The following is a 24500-nucleotide window of genomic DNA, read 5'->3' as shown; positions in this document are numbered from 1 at the left end:
TGCTAAGGCTGGGGAGGGAACCAGGGAATTTGGAGGTTGCTAATGCTGTTCCTATGTGTAAGAAAGGATCAGGGAGGATCCAGGAAACGACATAGCAGTGAGCTTGGCTTCAGTTGCAAGAACAATATAAAAAACATAAATAAGAGGCAGAATACTTAATTTGGTAAAATAAAATAAGCCCATACTCATGGAAGAACTATAGTGGTCTAATTTCTCCAAGTATTTTACCTTCAGCTGGTTATTTCTGAAAAATACTAATATACAATGTCCCACAGACAGAAGGAAAGCTAATGAAGGGGACAGAAAGTGAAAGGTTTTACAGAATCCTGAAGTTAAGTAAATTGTCCACAACACCTGCAGAACTGTGTAGATCATTGTATGTCTAATATCAGACTCACTGGTGCCACTGCTCACTTGGGAGGCAGTGTTTTCAGTTCAGATTAATCTATTAGAAAAATAGACCAAGTTATTTTCTGGTCTCACTCACACTGAGAACTCAAAAAATTTAAACTGATTAACTAAAATATTTATCGTTTACATTCAAAACAAATGGAGAACAGCTTCACTGGAGTCAATGACAAGTGCAACACTGACATCGGTGGAATCATTCCAGGTTTAGATTTGTATAAACCATTCAGAAGCTAGTCCATTAGCACTGCTCAGTGGGGGCAGAAATAAGAATTTGGATCCCATCAGGTCATTTTAAGAGCCCTCTCTCTGATCTGGTGGAATATTCTGCTTACAAGATTGCTACAGACCAGAACAGAGAAGGCAACTTCCAAATATCTTGTGGCTTGTTTGAACAGATGAAGGTACACACAAATAAGGTGAGCATGAAGATGCTGTAGGAAATTGCAATATGTGGAGAGCCAGTGAGCAGCAAGAAGCTGAGCACTTCAATCCCAGGCATAAGACAAGCTTGAGTTAGTTAAGAATACACTTCTCCAGCTCTGAGCACAATATACAGGTACGAGCTAGAGAAGAAAAGGTTTCCATGGCTTACATAAGATGAAGGGTAGATGTTGATTGCATTTGTTTCTACAAAAGTTTGAAGCACTGGTGAAATGCATCTCACGAATTTGTGTACTTCTCATAACAATACAAAGAAAATTACAGAGATTAAGCTGTTGCATAACTGAGCAAGCAGCATGAGTCAGGGGGTTTGGGAAAAATGAGTCACAGTGTGAAGGGAACTGAGCCAGGTTTGTAGCTTGGAAAGAGAGACTAGGAAAGAATTTTAGGGATGTAGATAAGAGCCTGACAGAATGGGTTGCAGTAGAGAAGTAGAAAGCAAACTAGCTCTAAAATGGGGAACGGTACACTAGATTTAGAGAAAGCTATAGCTGAAAAGCAGATCAGGCAAAATTTTTGTACACAACTGGTGGTTGAAATAGAGCAGGCTGCCAAAGTCAGCAATGGAAGGACATAATCGTGTAAATCACTTCAAGAGGGACAGCGGGTACATTTTTAGAAAATGAGCGAATCACTGGGTATAGCTATTAGTGAGGCTTGTGGAATTAAAACTATGAAATGCAAGTTGATTCGTATTATGAAGGAATACAGGAGCAAGCTCTGCTGCCCTCCATGGTTCTTACATTATTTCTGTAGCACCCTGCAAGCTTCAAACAGTAGCCTATACAAATCAGAGCATATCTTCACCTGCTGATAGTTATCAGTATGAAAGTCTTCTAAAATGAGCTTTCTAGAATAGCCCTGGAGATTACTGCAAAAGGCAGTATTTACATTAGGATGAGTCACAGGGGTCTGATGGCCATATTTATCATAGTACAGTTGAGGACTTCCGTAAATATCTCTGAAAGAGCATTGTGGTTTACATGTCATTTAATTGAGAGACCAGTCTCCTTAACTGTAGTGTTCCTTCTCACACTTCTCTATTGACTCCCAAGTCTTTACATCAATTTAAGGTTTTTATATAGCAGTAATCATTGCAACTTGACAGAGGACCATACCTCCTAACCCATTTTGGGAATGGTAAGGTTTGACCAAGCCCAAGCCTGTGGGGGAAAAAAAAAAACAAACCAGAATGAGATTCATGTAATTAAAGACTCTGTCATGATGCTTAATGGATCTGAACTCAAACTGTCCAGAGAACCTGAATTCTGTGCTTTGCAATCCCTCAAGCACTTGACTTTGAAACTGTCATATTCTTTCAGTGTAGTGTTGTGGATAGAACACCTACAAACAACATATGGAAATTCAAATACTCAATCCAAATGCATTTTACGAATGTTGTTAAGTTTTTACAACTATTTAAAGTACAAACAAATCCCATAGTAAGTTTGCTTTTGAATGGCCTATTGAAAGACTACATAATTATTCAAGTTCAATTTTACAATGATCAAGACACTGAAGATAACCTAGCTCCATTTTCAAGTTAAGATCAATCTGCAAAAGGATTGTTAGAGACACCCAGGCTATTTCAAAGGAAATTTTCCAACTACGCAGACTGCAACCGTCCAGAGAATAACCATCTGGGAGTAAAATTCCAAGCAACATCTCAGATCAGATCCAGAGATACAGTGAGTTTAAGAATTAATCTATATTTCACAGGTTGCATGCATCAATAATCAAATACCATTCGGGTTGTTTAACAATTTAATACACGCTTACAGCTCTTGTTTTTCTGTAGAAACAGCACAACCTTTTAAAATGTTAGCTGGGATTAAAAAATAGAAAGATATAAAGAAAGGGTAATGTTAAGGGAGAAGATATCTTTCACAACGGGTTACCAATGTAATTTAAATTGCCTACCTGGGTGAGCAAATATATGTACAACATACAGAAATGAAATTTAAACAACAAAGTTGGTGAGGAATGAGTTGAGGGTGTTTTCAGGTACAGTTTACAAGATACTTGCTTAAGGTAGAAGCTTCAGCTGTGCCATCAGTTGTCGAAACACTTGCAGAAACAAGCTTTATCATGATGACTGTAAATTTGGAAAAGACGATGCAGAGAAAAGATGCTGAAGAATGAGCTTGTAAAAAGCCCATTATTTTCTTTCTAGATCTGTTTCTTATACTGCACTCATCACTGTGGTATCTTGAGTGCTTTCCAGTAGTGCATTAAGCAACACGACAAACATCTGTCACATGTTTGTTCTTTCACCCTCTCCCCAGAGATACAAGTGTGTGCAGTAGAGTGTCTTGTTTTAATTTTTTTAATTATTATAAATACACACGCACATAACACATTAAACATTTGTGCTAGAGAGGAAAGGTCAGACAAAGTTATCTTGCTCTTAGGATTAAAGTTGGTGAGCTCTCTGATGTTCTTGTAGAAGTTTCTATCACATCCTTGCCCCAGCTTGCTATGTCTTCACAGATACCAAATTGGTCTGGTCATGGGTGTCTGCACTAAGCAGAAACCAAAAGTATGGATTCCCAACACCTTCATTTACTGTTCACACTTAAGTCCAAGGATTTTTTCAAGAAAGATCAAATGGAATGAGGTGGTGGGATTTAAGGAAAAACACATGCTTTGTATAACCGCTATCTCATCCCAGTATTACTGCCACCAATCCAGACTGAAAGCAGGAATTGATGCAGCTTCCAGATCACTGTCACAGAATCAGAGGGCACTGTGCAATTATGATAAACAAGCTAGGAATCCAATGGATTGGAAAAATCTGATATAAACTGGATAAAGAAAATCTTAGAATAATGAAACGAAGACCTGGGAGTTACTGATTTCCATACAGAGAGGACATAACGGGGAATACAATCTGGAACCCTCAGATCAGTCAGACCCTAAACAATTGCAGGTAGAAGTCCACCCATTCAAGAACCATGAACACGTAAGTGGGAATCCCAGAACAATATTGGCACCACCAGTGTAAGACTATGTTATTTCATGTGGGGAGAGAAGCATGTACATTGGTAGATAACTACCCTGTGCCACCTCAGAGAAAAAATGGAGCTGATCTGCCTTATCCCAGGGAGACCTCCAGCATCGATATTGCTTCCTTCCTGTGACTTCTACTCCTCTATTGCTCCAATAACTCTCAGGACAGTTAGAAAACAAAAAAAAAAAAAACCACCAACAAAAAAAGATTGTTTGGCTAATGGAGGATGATTCAGGTCACATCAAGAGCCAAAAAGCTGAAGACTTCTTTTTGGGCCTCACTCACCAAAGGCATAGATGCAGAGATTTGTGCAGCAACATGATATTGCAAAATCCACCAGTGCTGCTTTCTGAACTCCACAAGGGCTGGGCTGCTTCTGGTATCACACCAATACAATTCACATTTGGCACTGCTTTCAGCACTGAAATCTTCCACTCGCTTCCTCACCCTTGCATCAGTCACAACAGTAGACATATCTGTAATTATTGCAATACTAGAGATTCCAGAACTGAATGTTCCAGCTCTGAAACCTTTTTAGCTGCGGGTTGTTCGCCTCCCACGAAATTTTCCTTGAAGCACTTAAACATGATTTTCAGGCCTTCATCTAACATTACTGATTTCTTTGCAGATATGTGAACAGAACTGCTCCAAGCATGGCAACCTACTGCCCTTCCCCAGTGAAGGCTACAGGCTGCTCTCCTGTCCACCTTCACTTCCTACCTTAGATAGTTCAGTAAAGTCCACCAAAAAAGAGGATTGGAGTTTTCAAAGAACTGCCATCAATACTTTGTTCCATGTATCTGTTTCCCTAGCTTGTCTAGGGTCTCACATCTCAACAAAAGCCATCCAGAAAAAACAGCCAAAATAGCAAAAAGTACCATGACGATGCAGAGTAACAACACTGATAAAGCTCTTCAGAAGCCCACCAAGAATACGCCACATACCAATATGCATTCTCATGGCATGTAGAAGACAGACAGGACGTAGTCACAGCTAATATGCAACCCAATTCGGGATCCTACCTTGAGTAAGAAGCGTAGGAGAGCTCTAAAGGATTCCTTGAAACAAGTCTCAAGAACAGGTTGTCCTTATAAGCACAAAACTTTGTGGCCATAATGTTGAATCCTCCAAGAGTTTCCAAATGAGGAAGCAGCTAGCAATCAAACAGTACTTCTAAATAATTGTTTTTCTTTCAAACTGAACTTACCGTTGGAAAAATCAAAGACCCTGAGCACATAAGTCAACCTAGTTTGCTTCGTTTTAGCTGCTGTAGCTTATTATTCCATAGAAATTAAGCTAAACAGAAATCAAGCCATGGATGCAAACAGCAACATAAGGACTTCATGCATTTTAACTAATCCATCTTAAAAGGGAACTCATGTTAGGTTCACTCATATATGAAGTTCCTAAAGATCAAATAAACTTTCTTTGTTCCAGTATACTTTGCAACAAAAAGGATTTGAGCTGTATGAGTATTATAGCCATTTTATTTTCAGTGTTTCTAGAAACTAGGAGTACACGCAAAGCCCAGAGAAGTCTCTGCAAAGGCTTGCATTGAACTCCACCGTGCTTTGGCTCAAGCATTTAATGATGTGTCAGGTTGGTATGAGGCAGCCAGCTATAGTCCCTGAAAGTCTTTACACCTGAGAATGTGCTTTTCAGCTGTCAGTACAGAACAATGCAGTCAGCAAGTCCTGCATCAACACAGCAGCTTTAGGACTGATACTTTGCAGAAATGCAAAGAACAGGCTAACATAAAAGGCCTTATTTTTCCTGTCAGATAAAGAGAGGATATATGTAAAATATTTGGACATTTGGGGAAAGGGCAAACGTTGAGAATTAATTCAAACTGTTGATGGTTTATTTTTTATTGAATCTTGTGGTCAAAATTGTTTTCATTTGCTATGAGAAAGAATCCATCATTTTTTCCAAAGCACCACCCAGAATCTGCCACTGGTGATGTTCTAACGTCCCCAGTGCCTATACAAATAGAGAGGTCAGCTGAGATTTGTAAACTAGAGATCATAAGTTTTAAGGAATTTGTTTATTCAGCCTGGAGTCTCCAAATTGTATACAATGCCAAAATTAAAAAGCCCTTTCACTGTACGGTGTCAGGTTACAATAAAAAGCTCTCCAAACATTTGGGATGTTCAGATGAGAAAGCAAATTGTAATTCCATTTTAAGCAACCTATTTGTCAGCACATGCAGTTTAATTATAATAAAGTACCTCCAGGAGTTATAACGAATAGACGAAATCATAATGTTGCTTCTGTACTTGTATTAACCTGCATTTAACATGAACTAAAAGCTGCTTGAATTACACTGAAAAGTATCGGTCTAGTATTTGCATTTTTAGCTGTGTTGTTCAAATACAAACATACATAAACTGTTTCCAAAGACTTTAACATATTGACCGAATTAGGGGAATTTTCATGGGAGTGACAAGAGGCAGATCTCTTCCTGATGAGAAGGCCACCATGTACCAAGTTCCAAGTCCCTGTCCAAAGTATGGAGCACGGGAACTGTGCAAAAAAGATCACCAGAGTCTTTCTAGTATTAGCAAAAGAACATATTTCTAACTCATCCTATTCTTGAAAAAGCAAAATACATTTGCTGAAATTTTCCAGAGTAATTCAGCATGCAACAAACAACCAGCATGGGGGGGAAACACCAAAAAAGTAAAATTATTGAAATATGATAAAAATATGATGAAGTTGCAAGAAGTTTACAGGAAGTTTTATACTTATAAGTAAAAAATTTTAATAGTATTTGACAAATAAAAGTATCTGATTATTTAAAATAACCATATCTGAAAATATTTCCAAATGCACTATATCAGAATCAAAAGCTATTAGAAATCTGATAACATTTTATGTCCTGCAAATGGAATAAGCGTTGAGGTGACACCTTTGGAGTATATTTGAACTTTGCTGCCTTTACTTATAGGTAGCTTGAAGATGGGTAAAGCATTTCAACAGGCTAAATATTTTAAGTAAACATTATTACTAATACTGCATTTGCTTTTTTATAAAGATATAGATGAATGTGCAACTGGAACCCATAACTGTAGAGCTGACCAAGTATGTGTCAATTTAAGAGGGTCCTTCAGCTGCCAGTGTCCTCCAGGCTATCAGAAACGAGGGGACCAATGTGTTGGTAAGTGTTGCTCTAGACTAAATTATTTTCTTTCATTATCCACAATTGCAAACTTTATATTGATCATAAAGCATATAGGTATGGGCACTGTAAAATACCTATATAACTTTGAAATGCAAAGGAATAATCACTTTATCGCAATAATTAATCACTAAAACATGGAACTGGAAACTATTTTAAGTATAATCAACACTTGGAATTGAACTTCACAAAATTAATTTTTCTAATAGTTACCATTGTGTTTATTGTTTATATTGGGGTATTGCCTAATGTCCCAGAAAGAGCCTTAAGTCTACTGTAGTGGCAAGCTAAAGCATGTCTTTCCACTGACCTCAGTGACGCTTGACTCCAGACCTGCAGGACAAAGCCCTGCCTTCACACAGACCTAAGCCCTGCTCTGCAGAGCCCCCTTGCACAGTCTGTTTCAGTACTCAGTTTTATGAGTATAAATGAAAGGGATGGAAACTCTGAATGTAGGTATATGATATTTGCAACTTATAAACCACTACACTTTATTCTTTGTGCCAAAATAAACTATCAGCACCCTTGGGACCTATACAAGTATAGCATTAAATTAAATCCAAGTGCAGTGTAAATACTGCATCTTTCCTATTCCATCCTCGTTTGGGGGCGTTATGCAGAAGTGCCATTACTCTGTTCCTTCAGTCCTCCTTCAGCCTTTATTTGACACCTCTTTAATCATGATTGCAATGGATGAATTGCTTTTATAGGCACTGCAGCCTTAAGCCTTAGGTTCGTCAGAGATAATAAAAACAACTATGAAATAAGAGAATCAAATATAGACATCATGAGGTGAGCAGAGGTGGTCTTGAATAAGATGCAAAACTGGTTTTATGCAGCCTAGGAGAAAAACAGGTTTTGGTGGGTGGGGGCTTCCCTCCCATCCCCTCAGCAGAACAGGAATAACAGAACTTCAGGTTTTCTTCTTCTTTGTGTCAGGGATCCTGCATTTGAAAGTGTTCAAGAATTTTTTATTTTTCATCTCTTTCAAAAAGCCTTGCAAAGGCTATAGGTAGTCACTGTCTGACAAGAGCTGCAGGAAGGAAACTGGGGAAATCTCAGTACACATCTAGACTAACTTAAATTGCTGGGCATGCCTTGCTTTTTAGGGTTCTGAGCCAACAGCTGTAGAAATCAATCCAAAAATTCTTACCTCTTTCCCAAAAGATGTGGATCAGGCTCTGAACTGACAAATTGATATAAACACAAGTGTGCCTGATTTTTCTCAGTTCTCTGTGCAAGAGGAGGATGAATAGTTTGGAATGTAGATAGAGGAATAGTTTTGACACGTCATTGATTTTTTTTTAATATCTGCAGTTTATCTATATTTTTTATATTTTTTAGAGCAGTTAAAGTATATTACTGCTGTGCAACAGGACTTTTAACATCAAGACCTATGGTACTACAGCACTCAAAAGAAAAGAAGCACAATGATACACCCTTATATCTACATGTGAATACATTTATGCATCTAAATCTATACATGAAGGTGCCTGGAAAGTGAAATTTCCCTTCTCCTATTTAGGTCAAACCCAAGAATAACACCTGTGTTACATATTACACACTGACCTAAATTATGAGTACATCCCTACACTTAGTACTGTCAGCATTTCAGAATAAAGCCTGTCTTTGGGGATTTTATAACAACTTAGCCAGAAAATGTTCTTGGGGCCAGATCTTGATAGAGGTTCTCCATATGGGAGGAAATGTTTCTCAAATTTGAAAGAAATTTTTCCAGACTATTTTGGCTTCAAGGTAGAGGGAAAAAAGGACTCACTTCTAGCAATTGATTGATTTTATTCTAAATTCACTAATAATTTCTGACTTTTTTTTTTATTTGCTTGTCCACATATTGCAAAATTAGTCTTTTCTGAAATATGGGACTGCAGATAGAATGAATTGTTTTCCAGCATTACTTCAGACAGCAGATTTGGCTGAACTGATTAGATAATGCTTAGCCCTTAGATCTGCATGGAGCTGATGTGCCTAATCCTGCAAGGAGAACTCCCATTGAGTAGAGCCAGATAGTGGAAGGCAGATCCTAAGCAGCAAAGCATTGCTCATATGCCTATATTGTATAATCAGATCTTTAAACAGCAATTTTTAAGAGCTTAGTCCTGTAAGAGTCAAGGATGGAAGACGTCTACTGCGCCTCCTAATTTATTCCATTTCTACTTCCAAATTTCTCTCTGCAACAAAAGAGTTACAGTGACAATCGCTACTCTACGGAGAGCCAGGAATTTTCCAGCATAAGCCTTTTCATTCAGAACCATCCAAAACACTCCACTGCTAAGCTTAGCCCCAAACAGTGACTGCAAATTTTACGAAGAAAGGGTTAACTTCTAAAGATTATTTTTTTCACTTGATATTAAAACAAACACTTTCCTCATTATAAAAAAAAAGTCTTGGCCTCTTTTTAAACACATCTATGGTGGAAACAGCTGGAGGTAGGAAACTCAAGATCTGGCATGGATATGGGAAGTGCCTTTCTTTGTTCCAGTGAAAACTGGTCTTATTTGTCTGAGTGTTGAGCCTTTGAAATCTCACATTGTGTACATGTACAGAACACGGCATGGATTTCTTCACCAAGCTCAAGCAGGCCACAACTAAAGATGGCTGCTGCACATATATACACGATCAGTATTGTGGCATAACAAAAAAAAATGTTTTTCAGACAAAAACAAAGGCAGCATCTCCTCCAGAATGCAAGGCAACCTTTTAAAATGCAGAGAGATAAAAGAATGGGCTGTTGCACATTTTTTGTGGTTTGCAGGTGAAAACCCTGCTCCAGTGCACATTAGGAACGCTGAAACTTGGAAAGGCAGCCTGCTCCACCTCAAAACCAGGGCTAATCTGCAAGGAGAGTCTGGGGAAAATTAATACTGTCTGAGATAGCACCAACTTCAGCCAGTCTGATCGCCTTCCTTGGCACCAGAGAGCACAGCCAGAAAGTGCTAGTGCTGCTAGATGGAAAGGTATGCAGGAGAGGCAGGCAGGGGAATGGGAGCAACGGCAGCCCCGTGGGGGAGCAAGCCAGTTTCTGGGGGATCTCTGCGGAAGCACAACCACCTGTTTCCTTTTCAGGCCCATTAATCTTCTGTCCTCGACGTTCCCCTGTACTTGCACAGAAAATTTGGACTCTTCCTGATGGAGTTGAAAAGATTTAGTACATGCTAAGAGTGACGCATGTGAAGTTTTGGAAAAGCAAGAGCTATAAGCCACATTCACCGTGTTGGTTGGCATTATGTCTGGTCATGAGAAATCTTGGTTGAAAAGCAGAACAAAACCTTCTGGGTTTTACATATACAAAATAAACAAGACTAAGCAATACTGTGGAACTGAATAAAAAATAAAGTTGGAATGTGTCTTGATCTCAGTGGCTGGAAGACAATCAGCATAAAACAGATTTTTTACAAAAGTTACTTGGAAAAAGTATATAGTATTCCCATTAATATCTGCAGAAGCAGTACCAGACTCTTACAAGTTTTTCTTCGTGCTTTTAATCAAGTGCAATTAACTTTACAGTTTCTTTGGACACAAGACATCAACAGCATACTGCAGTGATTCCATTTGAACTAATTTCTCTTTTTTGGTAACCCAGACATCGACGAGTGCACCCTGCCTCCCTATTGCCACCATCGATGCGTGAACACTCCCGGTTCCTATTATTGCCAGTGCAATGCTGGTTTCCAGTTAGCATCCAACAACCACACCTGTGTAGGTAAGTACTTCTCTGCATGTACTTACACATGAGTTCACTCAGTGTAGAGACAAGTACCGACACAGGACTTGCCACAGTTGAAATATAAGTATGTTCATCCCAACTTACAGGAAATAAATACCAACCAGTAAGGCACACCAGTTGGTGTATTGAGAGGCTCTCCTGCAAGTGATCTAGGAAGTACAGAAGGGTTAGAGAGAAAATTGGAGCCTTACTGAAAACCTGTTATTTTATTATTACCTGGGGTAGCAGGTTTCTGAGGTGCATCTACTTTGGCAACTGGAACCCTCGGGGCTTCTATTACTTGTTTAATCTTAGATTTAATTATTCTTTCGGTTCTGGTGGATTGCTTTGCATTATCATTGTCTTTCACAATATTATTCCCAGTTCATGCAACACAAAGGCTGGAACTGGAAACCAGGGGAAGCAATACTACACCTCTGCAGTTAAGTGTAATTATCCTCAGCACATGATAAACATAGTGGGGAAAGAAAGCATCTATAAATGTCACATTTGAATATCTAGACAATAATGATAAAATGAAAGCGAGGGTCACTAAGGAAGAGTGACTCTTTAGAAGTGATCCTCCCTTTAGACGTAAAGCACTAAGGGAGGGCTTGCAGTAAAACTTCAAAACTGCTGCTATGTTTGAAGTCATAAGTTCTGTTCCGGAAGAATTAGAGTAATAATAAAAAGGTAACTGGCTGCTGAAGTGCAGAGAGAATGGTCATTTTAAAAAGTCAAGAGATTGGTGATGGAGATGTTCAGATATATATTATGGCTATAATATATATATATATTCTGTATTTTACATATATATAAATAAATCTGGGTTTTCCAGCTTCTACCATTACTTTCAAGCATTGCCATTATCTTACCATGTACCCTGGCACACTGCATAGCTCTGAAGTGAGAAGAGAATTTCTTGTTTTTCAGCAAATGGTAAGATAAAATTGCACATGGACATAACACAACCATGTGACAAGTTGTTACTTATTTGATCCTCTCCACAGCTCAGATGCAAGGTGTATTCTTCCAGTTACACTCTACAAACCCATGACAGCTCCAAGTTAGCTAGGTGCTTCACCAAAACACCCCTACTCTGACTTGCTGGCCTGCCAGCCTAATAAGGCATACTCCCACCAGGAAAGGTGAAGTAAATCTTAAGAAGAAAATCTGTAAATGAATGGTTGCTGCATCAAGACATACTTCCACATCTGCAAGAGTCATCTGGCAGAAGTGCTACTTGACAGTCGTACCACCTGCATTTGTGTTACAACTTTTGCATATATTGAAAGTCAGTCAATATTTATTGGAAAGAAAACAGAATTGTGGCTTTGGCTAGCTTATTTATTCCTTCTGGTAGCACTGGCATGATGTACATTCTTTGCACTGTTACCAGAAATTAACTAAAAGGAGGAAGAAAAAACCTTTGTAACCAGTTTTCCCCTATTACCATTCATTTTCAGGACTAGAAGGTTCATTATATAGGGAGTTGATATCCTCCTCATTGGTTTAGTTTTTGTGAATTCCTAACCTTAATTGCCTGTGTCAGTTTTAGTTGTATCTGTAAACGATTGAGTGTTGCTGACATTTATAAGCATTTACAAAAGCCATGAACGCAAGATTTATTTTTTTTCAAATGTGGCTACTACTGGTTGTATCTGATAAACACAAATATGAATGGAAAACAAGCAGGGGAGGAATACAAGGGAAAACACACTAAAATCCACATAGTGAATGACAGAGGAGCAGCAGTTAGTCAACAGCCTATGAAAAACAAGTGTTATAAATTCCAGAAATTATTACAGTTATATAAACTTCCCATTAAAAATTGCTTCTCTTCTCATACCAGTATTCTCATATATGTTCTTAGGATGGGCACATCATGGAAAAAATCTAGCACAGAAACATACCTTCCCCCAATATGGTCTAGGCCTTAGAGCATTGCAAAACTCCACTGGCCTCAAACGCTCATGTTATAATTGTAATGGAATTTAAAAGAACAAATTTTAAGAGTAATAAATAGCTCAGATAAATCTTAACCACTGCATGCTGAGAGGTCTTATCAGTATGTGTTCCTTATATCAATTATTTATAGAGACTTGGCATTTCATACCTGAAAAAAAGATGCTGGAATGTGGAGTTTCATAGCCACACTAAACATTTTTTGGAAGAATTCATCCCACATTAGAATAACTCTCATTCCTGGAAAAAATACTCTTTTTCTACATTGAATGTAAAGCATAGATCTGGCATGGTTCCAGTGACTGCAGATCTGTATTGATACAGTCGACTGAGCTTCTGCTAGGCAATACACCCAGACTAAGGACTAATCCACTTAATCACCCTAATTACCAGCTACGCAAGATAAAGATCTATAATTTTTTTCCTTTCAGACATAAATGAATGTGATGCCAATAACCCATGTGCACAACAGTGTTACAATATACTGGGTTCTTTCATCTGCCAGTGTAATCCAGGATTTGAGTTAAGCAGTGACAGAATCAACTGTGAAGGTAAGCAATTCTTTTTGTCTTGGAAGAATGATGTTATTTTTTTTTAAATTTCCCAGAAGTCTTTCTATGAACTAAGGGATATAAATCAAGTGCAGCCACACTGTGGGTGCAGTTTGTAGCCAAAGCCCTTAAAGACGTCTGGGTTTTTATGTTGCAAATGTGGTTGCTAATACACACCTCAGGAGCTGCAGCTGCATTCAGATACATGTAGGTATGAGTATCTCTTTTTAATAGTAAGTGCAAAAGAGGACAGACATTACCACATTTCAGATCACAGCTGGGAAGAATAAGGCTTCTAAAGACTTATTTCACAAACTCACTTGAATTGTGTGTGGTCTAATGCTGATGACCATTAAATGAATAACAAGGAATACAAATCAAAAACAAGTGCAATTTTGTGTGTTGTTAGGCTCTTCTGAAAATAAAACCTCAAATTTTTCATTCTAAGTAAGCGACAATTGTGCTTTTGAGGTGCTTTCAAGCCTGTGTATACAAACAGCATGTCTCCTGATGATTATACAATCAACACTTTATTTCCTCTGCCAGAGTCTCCACAGGGGTCCTCTAATCTCCTTTTGGACACATGATGATCTCACCCTTAAAGCCTATATCCTTTCTACCAGTCTTTGAACCAAAGAGATCTTTTTGGTTTACTACTGCCCTCCTAAACAAGCCAGCAGAGCTATTACAGACGCTCCCTCTCCAAGCTTCTTAAACTAATCCTACTTGCAAGTGAACAGAACAGGGAGCAGCAAGTATGCAGCCTCCAAGGACATCCCTGACCAAACAAGAACTGAGCTCAAGCCTCAGAGGTGGTAGGAGGAAGTTATGCTGTTTTCCAAGACATTCCCTAGTTTTGATAGGTTTAATTAATTTCTGATTAATGGCATATACTGTTAAATCCTGTTTCACACTATGCTTCTCCAGCAAGGGACTGATGGTTACACAAGGATAAAAAAAAAAGGCAAAAGAGAGTGGTAAACATTCAATATTATTGATGACAAAAACAGGCCTTGCCCTCTTTCCCAAAATGCTAGTCGATTAGGGCAGGGCACACATATAAAGGCAGTATTTTCACCTTACTAACCTCACATCTGTGTTTTTTGTGAAAGTAACCACATTTTGGAAGACTAAAATATAAATTCTTTCAAGAGTTATTTTCCCAAACCTGTTCTGAAGTCTAATCTAGCTTTTGCTTCCCCAAACCCAAAATCCTCATTTTGGAAGATTATCGATAAAACACAAGTAGAACTAGCCTTTCTGTTTGCTACTTGGAGGCATTAAGCAGTCCATTTCAGGTTTTTGACAACTTACTCTTTTTAGACAGAATTCTTCTTTTTCCTGTTAGGACTGGCATTTGGCTATTATATTTAGTTATGTAACAAGGTAGATGTTAAAAACCAGTAACTTTAAGCTCTTTTGCTCTCTGCAGACACTGATGAATGCAGAACCTCAAGTTATATATGTCAGTATCAGTGTGTCAACGAACCAGGAAAATTCTCATGTGTCTGCCCTGAAGGATACCAGGTAGTTGGAGGCAGAACATGTCAAGGTAAGTGTCCTCATCTTCGTAGTCTCAATACTGCATTATTAACACCAGTGTTTCAGGCAAGGCTAAGAATACTTGCTACCCAAGTGTTTATATTTTATGACAGGATTACCGTTATGTTAGTAAAAGATATGTTGATAAAGCATTTGATGATTAATTACATATCTTAATTCATATTTGAATCCTTCAGCTTGAACTCTAAGTCCTTCATATTCCTAGGACAAAATTTCAGTCATTGCAACCCTGAGGTAAAACTTGTCTTAGATGTCTAGGTAGTGAGTCTGCTCACAGATAAACATCTCTGAAAAAAGATTAGGCCATTTTTTGCAGACACTAAACATGGCTTTATATCATGTTTCATTTTACAGAGGTTCCTAGGCCCAGCCACAGTAGAAATGAAAGACGTCTTTCCTCTGATAACAGGAGAAAAAAATGCAGCACTTGGACAGCTTAGATAATTAGTGTTTAGAAAATAAATATTTTGGTCAGGTGCCACCAAATGCCAGAGTTTTGAAGTTTGCAGTTTTTCCCTCACTGGTGCTAAATATCTCTGCATTTTATTAGAGAATATTGCAGAACAACATATTAGGCACAAGAACCATTGTTTATGTAATCCAAAAACCAATTTAATAGTTATTATGTTTAGAAATAAATAGGTGTGCTAATCACTAGCAGAAGGGATGAGGAAATAACATTTTTGTTAATATTTTTAATAAAATTCAGATTAATTTCTTTCCCTTCTTAAGAACAGCAGTGATACTGAACATTGTGGGGTAGTTAGTTTGACCATCTAAAAATCTGTTTGTGCCTTCTGAGAGATTACATTTGGATAAACCCTTTCTGTGACTGTGTTAAATTGAGGAGACCATATAGGTAGATAGTAGCGGGGTTCGGGCACTGACAGGAAAATAAAGCATTAATACAGCACAAATCTGACAGTCCCCACCTCCATCCAGGGTTATTTTCCCAGGCAAGAAAAGGAAGCTCTACTTTGCACAAACAAGTCTTCATTATTCCTTTCAAAGCTATTTTAGTTAAAAAGTAGCCATTAACTAAGCATTTTAGTTAAACCATGAAACTTAGGCAGTTAAAAATGAGAACCTGCAAATGGCAGGAAGTCACAATCCTTCCCCAAAACCTTTTTCTTGTCTACAAGATGCCTTCCAGTATAAATCGGACTTTGCTAATTAGAAACTTCACAGTATTTCTACAGTTGCATTACATATGATTAATACATCTCTTTAGTCAACTAAAAAAATATTCAAACTTAATTAACAGTCAAACAAATTAATTCCATTTCTGCAGAGAAATTTCCTTTATGGCCAGGCCCCAGAAGAGCAGGTAAAAAACAAGGAAACCTGTTGGGTTGCAACAGACAAGCAGGGAGCTTTTTTTGTTGTTGTTTTGAGGACATTGTGTTTGGGTTTTTTAGCAAACTCATTTCCATCTGCTTTGACACAGTCCCTTTTCCTTCCTCCTAGATATAAATGAGTGTGAGACTACAAATGAATGCAGAGAGGATGAAATCTGCTGGAATTACCATGGAGGATTTCGTTGTTACCCAAGAAATCCTTGTCAAGAGCCCTATGTCCTTACATCTGAGAAGTAAGAAAAAAATTAGCCTTTTTTTTTAGGATCATCTTCAACAGGCAACATGATCAAATACAACAAAAAACAAGTATGATTTGTTTACAACTATCATAGTTTCACCCATTTTTGTTTTTCAGCCGCTGTGTCTGCCCTGTTTCGAATGCCATTTGCCGAGAACTGCCTTACTCTGTCGTGTACAAATACATGAGCATCCGTTCAGACCGAACAGTGCCCTCTGATATCTTCCAGATTCAGGCAACCACGATTTACCCTAATACTATTAACACATTCCGGATCAAGTCTGGAAACGAAAATGGAGAATTTTACCTGAGAGTGAGTATTGGTGGGAGCTGGACCCTGAGCAGTGTATAAAGACCACTGGTGCTTCCAACATGTTATAATGCCTTTCCATTTTGACAAGTCCATCAAATGTTCCCATAAGAGTATCACAGCATCCTAAAGTTTATCAACCTTTTGATACTTCCTTATTAAATGTGCTTGGTTTCCAAGTTTTAAAAAGCCTTTTACTTCTCTGCCTAAAAACTCTAAACTGAGAAACAAACTGTTTCTTTCAAATGAATACAACCCTAGTAGCAAATCATAACTATTTAGTAATCCTGGTATCTGACATGGGTGTCACAATGAGATACCGCTATGCTTTTCACTCTGTACCAACACCCCATAGGAGAGGATTATAGAAAGATTCCTTGAACAATTACTTTTATTAAATTTCTCATCTTTGTGAAGAAATAACAAATAGCTTGTGATGGGGGCACTGATTTCTAGAGCAGCAAGGTCAGGCCAGCTTGCAAAGGTTTTGTGTTGAGACATACTTAAACCCTTATTTTCCCAAAGTGCTGCAACTATTTCAGAAAACCACAAAAGTCCAAATGACTTGAAATAGCAGTATTTCCTGTTGGTATAATGCATTCAAGTAGATACATATGAATGAAAGTGTATATAACATCTGCTTTTTAAGATTTTTGAAGAAATCTTATTTTTCTTGGATGGTTGTAATATTTACAAATTCCTGAGACATCCTTTTTGCTTCATGTGGCTTTACACTCAGTAAAACAGAATGAGTACAAAAATAATTCAGAAATATATTAATTAGAAGGTTTTAAGTTTTGTTTATTTTCTTCAGATTTGAAGATTGGGGGGGTTTTGACAATACATCCAAAAAGTGCCCCAAGATATCACATTGCCTATTTGCACCATGTTTCCCCAAGGAACAAGGAACTACTCATCTGTATCTCGCTTGGTCTGGTATAACCTATAATCTAGTGCTTTTCCCTGAATTTATTACACATCAAAACCCCACACCTACCCCCAAAATACAAACAGTTATTTCCTTTGAAAAGAACAAAATCACTCCAACTGTAGTTTGGGTTAGACCCCAAACTAGCCTCCAGACTGACTTTCTTTAGACTAACAGTTCCAGTCTTCTGTTGCCACCCAACAAGGAATCGCAGGCCCTAAGTAAGGAAACATGTGTTTATTCCTGCCAAGGGACTGCAGTAAAAAAAGGCTTACTTAGGAGCTATTCTTATTGCTTTAGTGAAAGTCTGAGCTGGGTCTCAGATAGAGCAGATGGATTGGATTCATCTGTATACCCTGCTCCTTTGACACGGTGAGAAAATACTTGCAGTAGGTAAAGGGAGAGGTGGAGTTTACCCTTTTATTATCATCTGTAAATGAAGCTGTTTAACAAACTAGCAGCATGCCACAGACAAGGCCAGTCAGCACTCCCCAGCAGCATGATCCCAGACTGGGAGAATGGCTTTGGAGCAGTTCAAGATGGGGGTGTCAACAGGCACACCAGTTGCAGACATTCCCAGTGTTTGCAAGGGGAGCACAGCTTCATCTGGAGCATGAGCCATGAGATAGACTTCCAGTTTCCCTCCACTGAACAAGCTATGTCCCTGTTAAAGACATTAGGTCTCTCTTGTTTTACTTTTTCTCCATATATTTTAAAAGCTGATAGATGGGGATAAAAACAAAGACCATCCTGGGATAGATTACCACTTCACATCCTTCAGAAGAGTCAGCAATACCAGGAACAGATTTTGCAGTGCCGTTTATTCCTCTGAGCCCTGGTCAGGTAAAGTTTTCCCTGCAGCAAAGCCAGGTGTGAGATTAGTCATGACCATTTAAAAAATGTTAAAAGAATACTCGCATTGTGTATCTGTGCTAAGAGAGAGCATTTTTATGGTGTAGTAACACACAAGCATTCTCTTGACGCAACTAGGAAATAATTTTAAATTTGACTGAATTAAACTTTGTTGTTGTTGTTCTTTCAGCAAACAAGCGCCGTAAGTGCAATGCTTGTATTGGTGAAGTCACTATCGGGACCAAGAGAACACATCGTGGATCTGGAGATGCTAACAGTCAACAGTTTGAATTATCGTACAAGCTCGGTGTTAAGATTAACAATAATAGTGGGACCTTATGCATTTTAGTGGTTTTCAATAACCTTTCACTGACACTTAAAGCAGCCAAAGAATATTATCTTAAAGAAAGCACTTACTATTTTATTTATAGATTTTGCTCTCTTTTTTTTAAGGTTTGTTTAGTAAGTTGATATCTTTAATCCACACATTACACCTGTAATTCAAAATTAGTAGATGTGTTCCATAGTATAACATGGGCATTGTCACTTTCTGTATAAAGATTTAAATCTTTTTTTATTACTTTTCTTGGACTAGATACATACTACGCTTTTGTGTGAGAACTGTATGTTCATACTATCCTGTAAAACTTCACACACCCTTCCTAGCCAAATAGGTCATGCAATTAAAAGGTGATCTTCTGTGGGTTTTTTATTTTAAATTCTAATGCAGCTACACTGACAATCTCAAAAAGAAAAAAATTATATAGTATGAATGATACACAAAGTAACGGTTATCTGATAAAAAGAAGAAATATATTTTAGCTTAACTACTTCGTAATAGAAGATACAGTCAATAAAAATCTATTTCTGTAGACATTTATGTGCTATCAGTTGGTTTTTCTAATCGGGGTTGGAGGTAAAGTTACACTGTGAGAAATGTTTTGCATTGGGTTTTTATACATGGCTTGTGTTAACCGTACCGTGGAATGACATTCTGCTCTCTCCAAGAAAAATAGACCATAGGAAGAAAATTTCTCCAACTATGAAAGAAACTCCAAATGGAAAAATCACCATGCAGGGCACATGTGTCTGTGCTTTCTCCTGAGAACACTGTTGGTAGTTACTGGTTAGAGGGATACAGCATTGTCAGACAGAAGCTAACATGCTATTTTTCCAGAAATACTATGTTATAAACTAAGAATTGAGTGCATTTGCTTATTAAGTTATATCATTATCCAGCACTCGGTCCTGTTCCTGCTCTTACAACTCAGATGTATCATGTACAGTGTTCATAAAATTTATTTCTAATTCAAGGACTAATAACATCTTTTGTAATATGTAAAATCTTGTTTCTTGTTTAAAATGTAGTAGTTAATCCTTTGATGTACAAAATTTTTAATAAAGATCTCTTACCATTTAGTCTTTTTTGAGCTAGTTTATTAGCCACGTTAGAGGGCTGAATTGTCAGCGACTGTGGGAGTCAGCAAAGCCCCATCGAGTTCTACAGAGTCAGAATGACCCAGATCTCAGTTCATACAGTATTAGTTCGTGGAAGACTAAAAACACAATTCCTTTCTAGAAGGACAAACATGCTACTTCACATTTAAAAAAGAAAAAATATACCAACATAAATACATTGCTAGTTAGTTGCTGATGTACAGGAAGGAGCCTCTTTTCTACTTAAAATTCATTTTCTATAGAAAATGTTTGTGAACAGTGCATACATTATACATCAAAAAAATCCCTCCTCTGGTGCAGACCCACAGACTCACATTTATCGAGTGCATCAATCACCCTCAGTGATTGCTTTCAGGGGATGTGCCCAAAGAAGCAACAAGCACAGCTGGAGAACTTGGCATCTGGAGGTCCTGCATGGCAAGACAGCAAAAATTGGCTCCAGAATATGACTTTGAACAGGCCACAACTGCTGTGGTTTAGGGTGACACATCCCCCACGCTCAGACAAATTGCAGAGCAGGACCCCATTATCCAATGATCATGCCTTCAGGAAGCCATTTGTGGCTTTAAACAAATACTTCATCTGCCAAAAGGGTCAGAGCACATGGTTGTGGCACAGGCCAAAAAAATAGTGCTGGTGCTGGGTCATGTTTTATTTGCCTGAGGCCCCAGAGCCATGGGGTGAGACCCCAGGTAGCCTTCATCGCTCTCTGCAGAGGAGCTCACCAGTACAAACCCAGTTGCTTTGTAGAGAGATTTAATTGCTGTTTTCCATGGTGAAAACTATGATATAGAAAGTTTGGCTGGTGGGAAGCTCCTTCCTCTCCTCAGAGGGATTCCTCCCCATTCATCATCACTATAAATCTGCTTTGTTTGAAAGGCAGTTCCTCATCCCACACATGTATTGAGCGAAATGCCTCTGACCTCCTCCTCCTCCCTGCAATTCTTGTGGCAAGCAGCACATGCTCACCTCCACGCTTGGTATGTCAACTAACATTTACTCTCTACGTAGTCTGTCCTCACAGACAAGCCGTGCTGGCCCTCAACCATCCCCCTCTGCCCCTAGCATCAGCACTCTTCTACACTGACTTTTAACTTCCCACCTGTTTAAATCAGCATCGCCCGTTCCAGAAACAATTGAATTAGTTGTTGTTTCTGGGTTTAAAATGGGGAGTTTCCTCTTGACAGATGCCCAGAGGAGACTGAAGTGGCTTTTCCTCCTTCAGTCCTGGGATTTGCAGGGCACCAGACTGGTCCCTGCAGTGAATTAAGCAGCCACAGATCATCCCTGACATCCCAAGCTACAGAGCTCTGCCCCAGGAATTTACCTTCACACTCTGCCAATATTTACACCACTTTCAACACCAGCACTTTTAAATCCTCCTTTTAAATATCTGCTTATCTGACAATAACCCAAAATTGATCACTATCTATAGGAAAAAATAACATTTATATACTTATCAAATGTCATGAACAGCAGAGACAGTTGTAGCTCGTACATGTGCCCAAGCCATATTCAGCCCACTCATTCCTCCACATCTCACAGTGCTCATAGACTTGGCTTAACCCATTTTATTTCCATACAAACTGTCCTGCCAACCATCCTGCTCCCCATCTGTTTGCAATATTCAGACCTATATAAGACCACTTACAGCCCAAATTGGCCAAGTCAGAGGTTATCACACAGCTCAGGAGCACAGATCCAGCCACGTGCCATAATATTACTATGGGTTGGTTGAGACCTAAACACAGTCGCTGGGCGTGGGCACCACTCTCCACGCATGAGAGTAATCACGGTGCTTTTATGGAAGCAGGGAGCTGAAATAACAGCGGCCCCTCCAAACCCAAACATGAGCAGGCAAGCAGAGCAAGCCAGGGACTACAGCAGGGCTGTGCAGAAATTGGAAGGGGGTGGTTGGTATTGTTTTGGATAGGGGTGCGGTATGTGATTGAGTGTGAGAGTGTCCAAAAGAAGCCCATAATCAAAGTGAGAAGATGGTTCAGAGCCTGGAGAAGGAGAGCTTTTGTACGCCACACTGTGCCAGAAAACCTGTGTGCTGTTAGGAGGGAAACCCACAGGTTCATCTGATTCTCCAGGAAAGCAGGACTTTGTATGCTCCTTGCAAAGGATACGGAGCTGCAGCAAACATGCAACAAGAGTTTGAATAGCCACTTGGGTTAAAAGGGACACTGAAATCCCAAGAAATTATAAAATAGCAAAGTGTTTGCTCAGCCTTCACTGTATCCTACTGGCATGACCATTATCAATAACGCGCTCCAGGAAAGATTCTCATATAAATCTTTGTCACTGTTGGAGACAAATCTAAATCACGATCACACGCAAAGTTTAATATATTCTCAGAAATAAAAAAAAAAAAAAACAGGGAGAAAAAAGTAAAAAAATAGGACTTTGAGTAAACAGAACTTAGGGAAATAGAAATGCAAGTTCATTCACTTCCCCGAGACCACCTGAACAGAGTGCAATGGGATTATTTTGTTTGGAAGGCTCACAAATGCAAGTTTATTGTTGAATCCTGTATCCATGACTGCAAAGAGTTGCTTATGTTTTGAATGATCATCCATGTTTCTAACTTTATAACTCTCCTATTAAAATACAGAACAGCTGCTGCCCCAGTCAGCTGTTCAGCATATGGAGCCCACCAGGGACAAAGCCCACTGTTAACATGGAGAATTATTTTTAACGCCCTCACATTTCTAAACCTCACCATCATCTCAGCAAAATGGCACGTTTCCACACTTCCCAGCTGGGGGAACACCTGCGTAAGGCAAAACTGAACTGTGCTGCATCTGGTGCAAAAACCAATTTTATTTCATCTGGCCAGCAGAAAAAGTTATCAGCCCCAGTGAACAGAAACAGGGCAAAAAGTTAACTGTGTTTTATATCTGGGGAAAAACAGATGTCTAGTTAAGATGTTTATACTGCAAACATTTCTGTATATATTAAGAGGAAAGAGAGCTGTTTAATAAAATGAAGGTGGCTTATAGTTGCCAAAGCAAATTTGAAGGACAGTACAAAAGCTTTTGTCATTTTTGCATGGGAAAAAATACAGTCCAATTTTATATTGATAGAGATTATGTACACTGAACAAGTAATTTTTTTAAAGCCATCTCAAAGTTAACTCCTTAAAACCTACCATTTACTGTGTATATTTGCTCAGCAGAAAAAGCTGGAAGCATTGTGTCACAACAATATGACAAAGTAGTATTAAAGGCTTCCTCTGATTTATCCTCTGGTGTCTCAGAAACCACCTTGACATTGGATTAGGGGCTGCATGGCCAAGAATTACAGCAATACCGCCTACTGATCAAAACATTGGACTTAGGTGAGCTCCAGGTTTGGTTTGTAAATATGGTCACACTGTGTCCACATGCTGTTTCTGCTCTCGCTTGAGAGCGAAATTATTTCACTTTCTGATCCAGGATCCCAACAGTCCCAGAAGAAACATCAGCACTCTGCATCTCTGCTTTCTCCCAGAAATATGTCTGGATAATTAATATTTTTTTTATTTTAGTATTTTTTGTAATTTCTAAATAACCACATGGCACATATTCATTCAAACAGGAGAAGCATTCCCAGTAACATGCTTCAGAGCAGACCTTTGAAAGAGAAAGATGCAGCTCTCAGCTAAGCGCTTCACCAGCTCCTGCACAGCAAACACACACTCTGGTGCACTTTATTGCATAGCTTTAATGAAACATGCATTTTCCTCCCCCCTCAGAAGATACCCCCTAAAGCCTCTGCAGTTCTGGTCTACAAAAACTCCCTATGCACAGGCATGCACTATCACCATCTGTACACCCAAACAAGCATACAGAAAGGCTTTCAAATTTAGCAGCCTGCCAGCTGGGTTGACAAAAGTAACATATTTACTCTGAAATCACAATCATTAAAGTTACACAGACACCTCAAGGTCTAAACCCTGCCAATGCCACTCCAGAAACATCTGAACCTTTGACCACCTCCTCTTGAGGGTCACATTTTCTTCTTGCACTTTGAATGTTTCTGGAATATCTATGTGCAATATATAGGAATGTTTCCTATACAGAATATATACAACAAACACCCAAGTGGGAAGTCAAAAGAGCAAAATTCTTGCAGGCGGCATGGAAACTAGGAAAACAAACAGATTTTGGAAGCTAGGAGTAAGGGCTGCAGAGGGGAAGCCAACATACCAAAACAGCAGGGTAAAAGGCATTATTAAAATCAATAAGTCATCCTCTGAGAAGCTGAGGTTGTATATGAATGAGGAAAATAGAAATGTTCCTGAGATCTGGAAGGTCACACGTAAAAACAAACAAGGCAGGCCAAAGGAGCAACTTGCAAACGCCTGGACCAGCAAATCAAGCCCCTTCCAATCACAGCAAAAGCAACCTCCCAGGAGGCTGATGGGGCCAAGGCATGACCCACACATTAGGGGAATGAGAAAAAAAAAAAAGAGATAATAGCATGGCAGAAAAATGAAATGAAACTGTCTACCATGTTCCTGGAGGAG

At 38.8% G+C, this 24500-nt stretch overlaps 1 protein-coding gene and 1 long non-coding RNA gene across 11 annotated transcripts in view; one reads left to right on the top strand and one right to left on the bottom strand.

Annotated features, from left to right (window-relative positions):
- The window catches only part of EFEMP1 (EGF containing fibulin extracellular matrix protein 1), a 49592-nt gene extending 29644 nt beyond the window's left edge, over positions 1 to 19948 (top strand). For both annotated transcript variants that reach the window (XM_075088141.1, XM_075088142.1), the window contains exons 5-11: positions 6897 to 7019; positions 10642 to 10761; positions 13161 to 13280; positions 14713 to 14832; positions 16311 to 16434; positions 16557 to 16752; positions 18720 to 19948. In XM_075088141.1, the coding sequence (XP_074944242.1) occupies positions 6897 to 7019; positions 10642 to 10761; positions 13161 to 13280; positions 14713 to 14832; positions 16311 to 16434; positions 16557 to 16752; positions 18720 to 18878 (962 nt within the window). In that variant the 3' untranslated portion in view covers positions 18879 to 19948. The remainder of the gene's footprint in view (positions 1 to 6896; positions 7020 to 10641; positions 10762 to 13160; positions 13281 to 14712; positions 14833 to 16310; positions 16435 to 16556; positions 16753 to 18719) is intronic.
- Positions 1 to 24500, bottom strand: part of LOC142054924 (uncharacterized) — a 174540-nt gene that overhangs the window by 129838 nt on the left and 20202 nt on the right. The gene's annotated exons all lie outside the window — the stretch shown is intronic.

This window comes from Phalacrocorax aristotelis, chromosome 3 (genome assembly GCF_949628215.1).
Source record: "Phalacrocorax aristotelis chromosome 3, bGulAri2.1, whole genome shotgun sequence".
Taxonomy (NCBI): domain Eukaryota; kingdom Metazoa; phylum Chordata; class Aves; order Suliformes; family Phalacrocoracidae; genus Phalacrocorax; species Phalacrocorax aristotelis.
The sequence above is the reverse complement of the archived record's forward strand: the minus strand, read 5'-3'. Positions and strand labels throughout refer to the sequence as shown.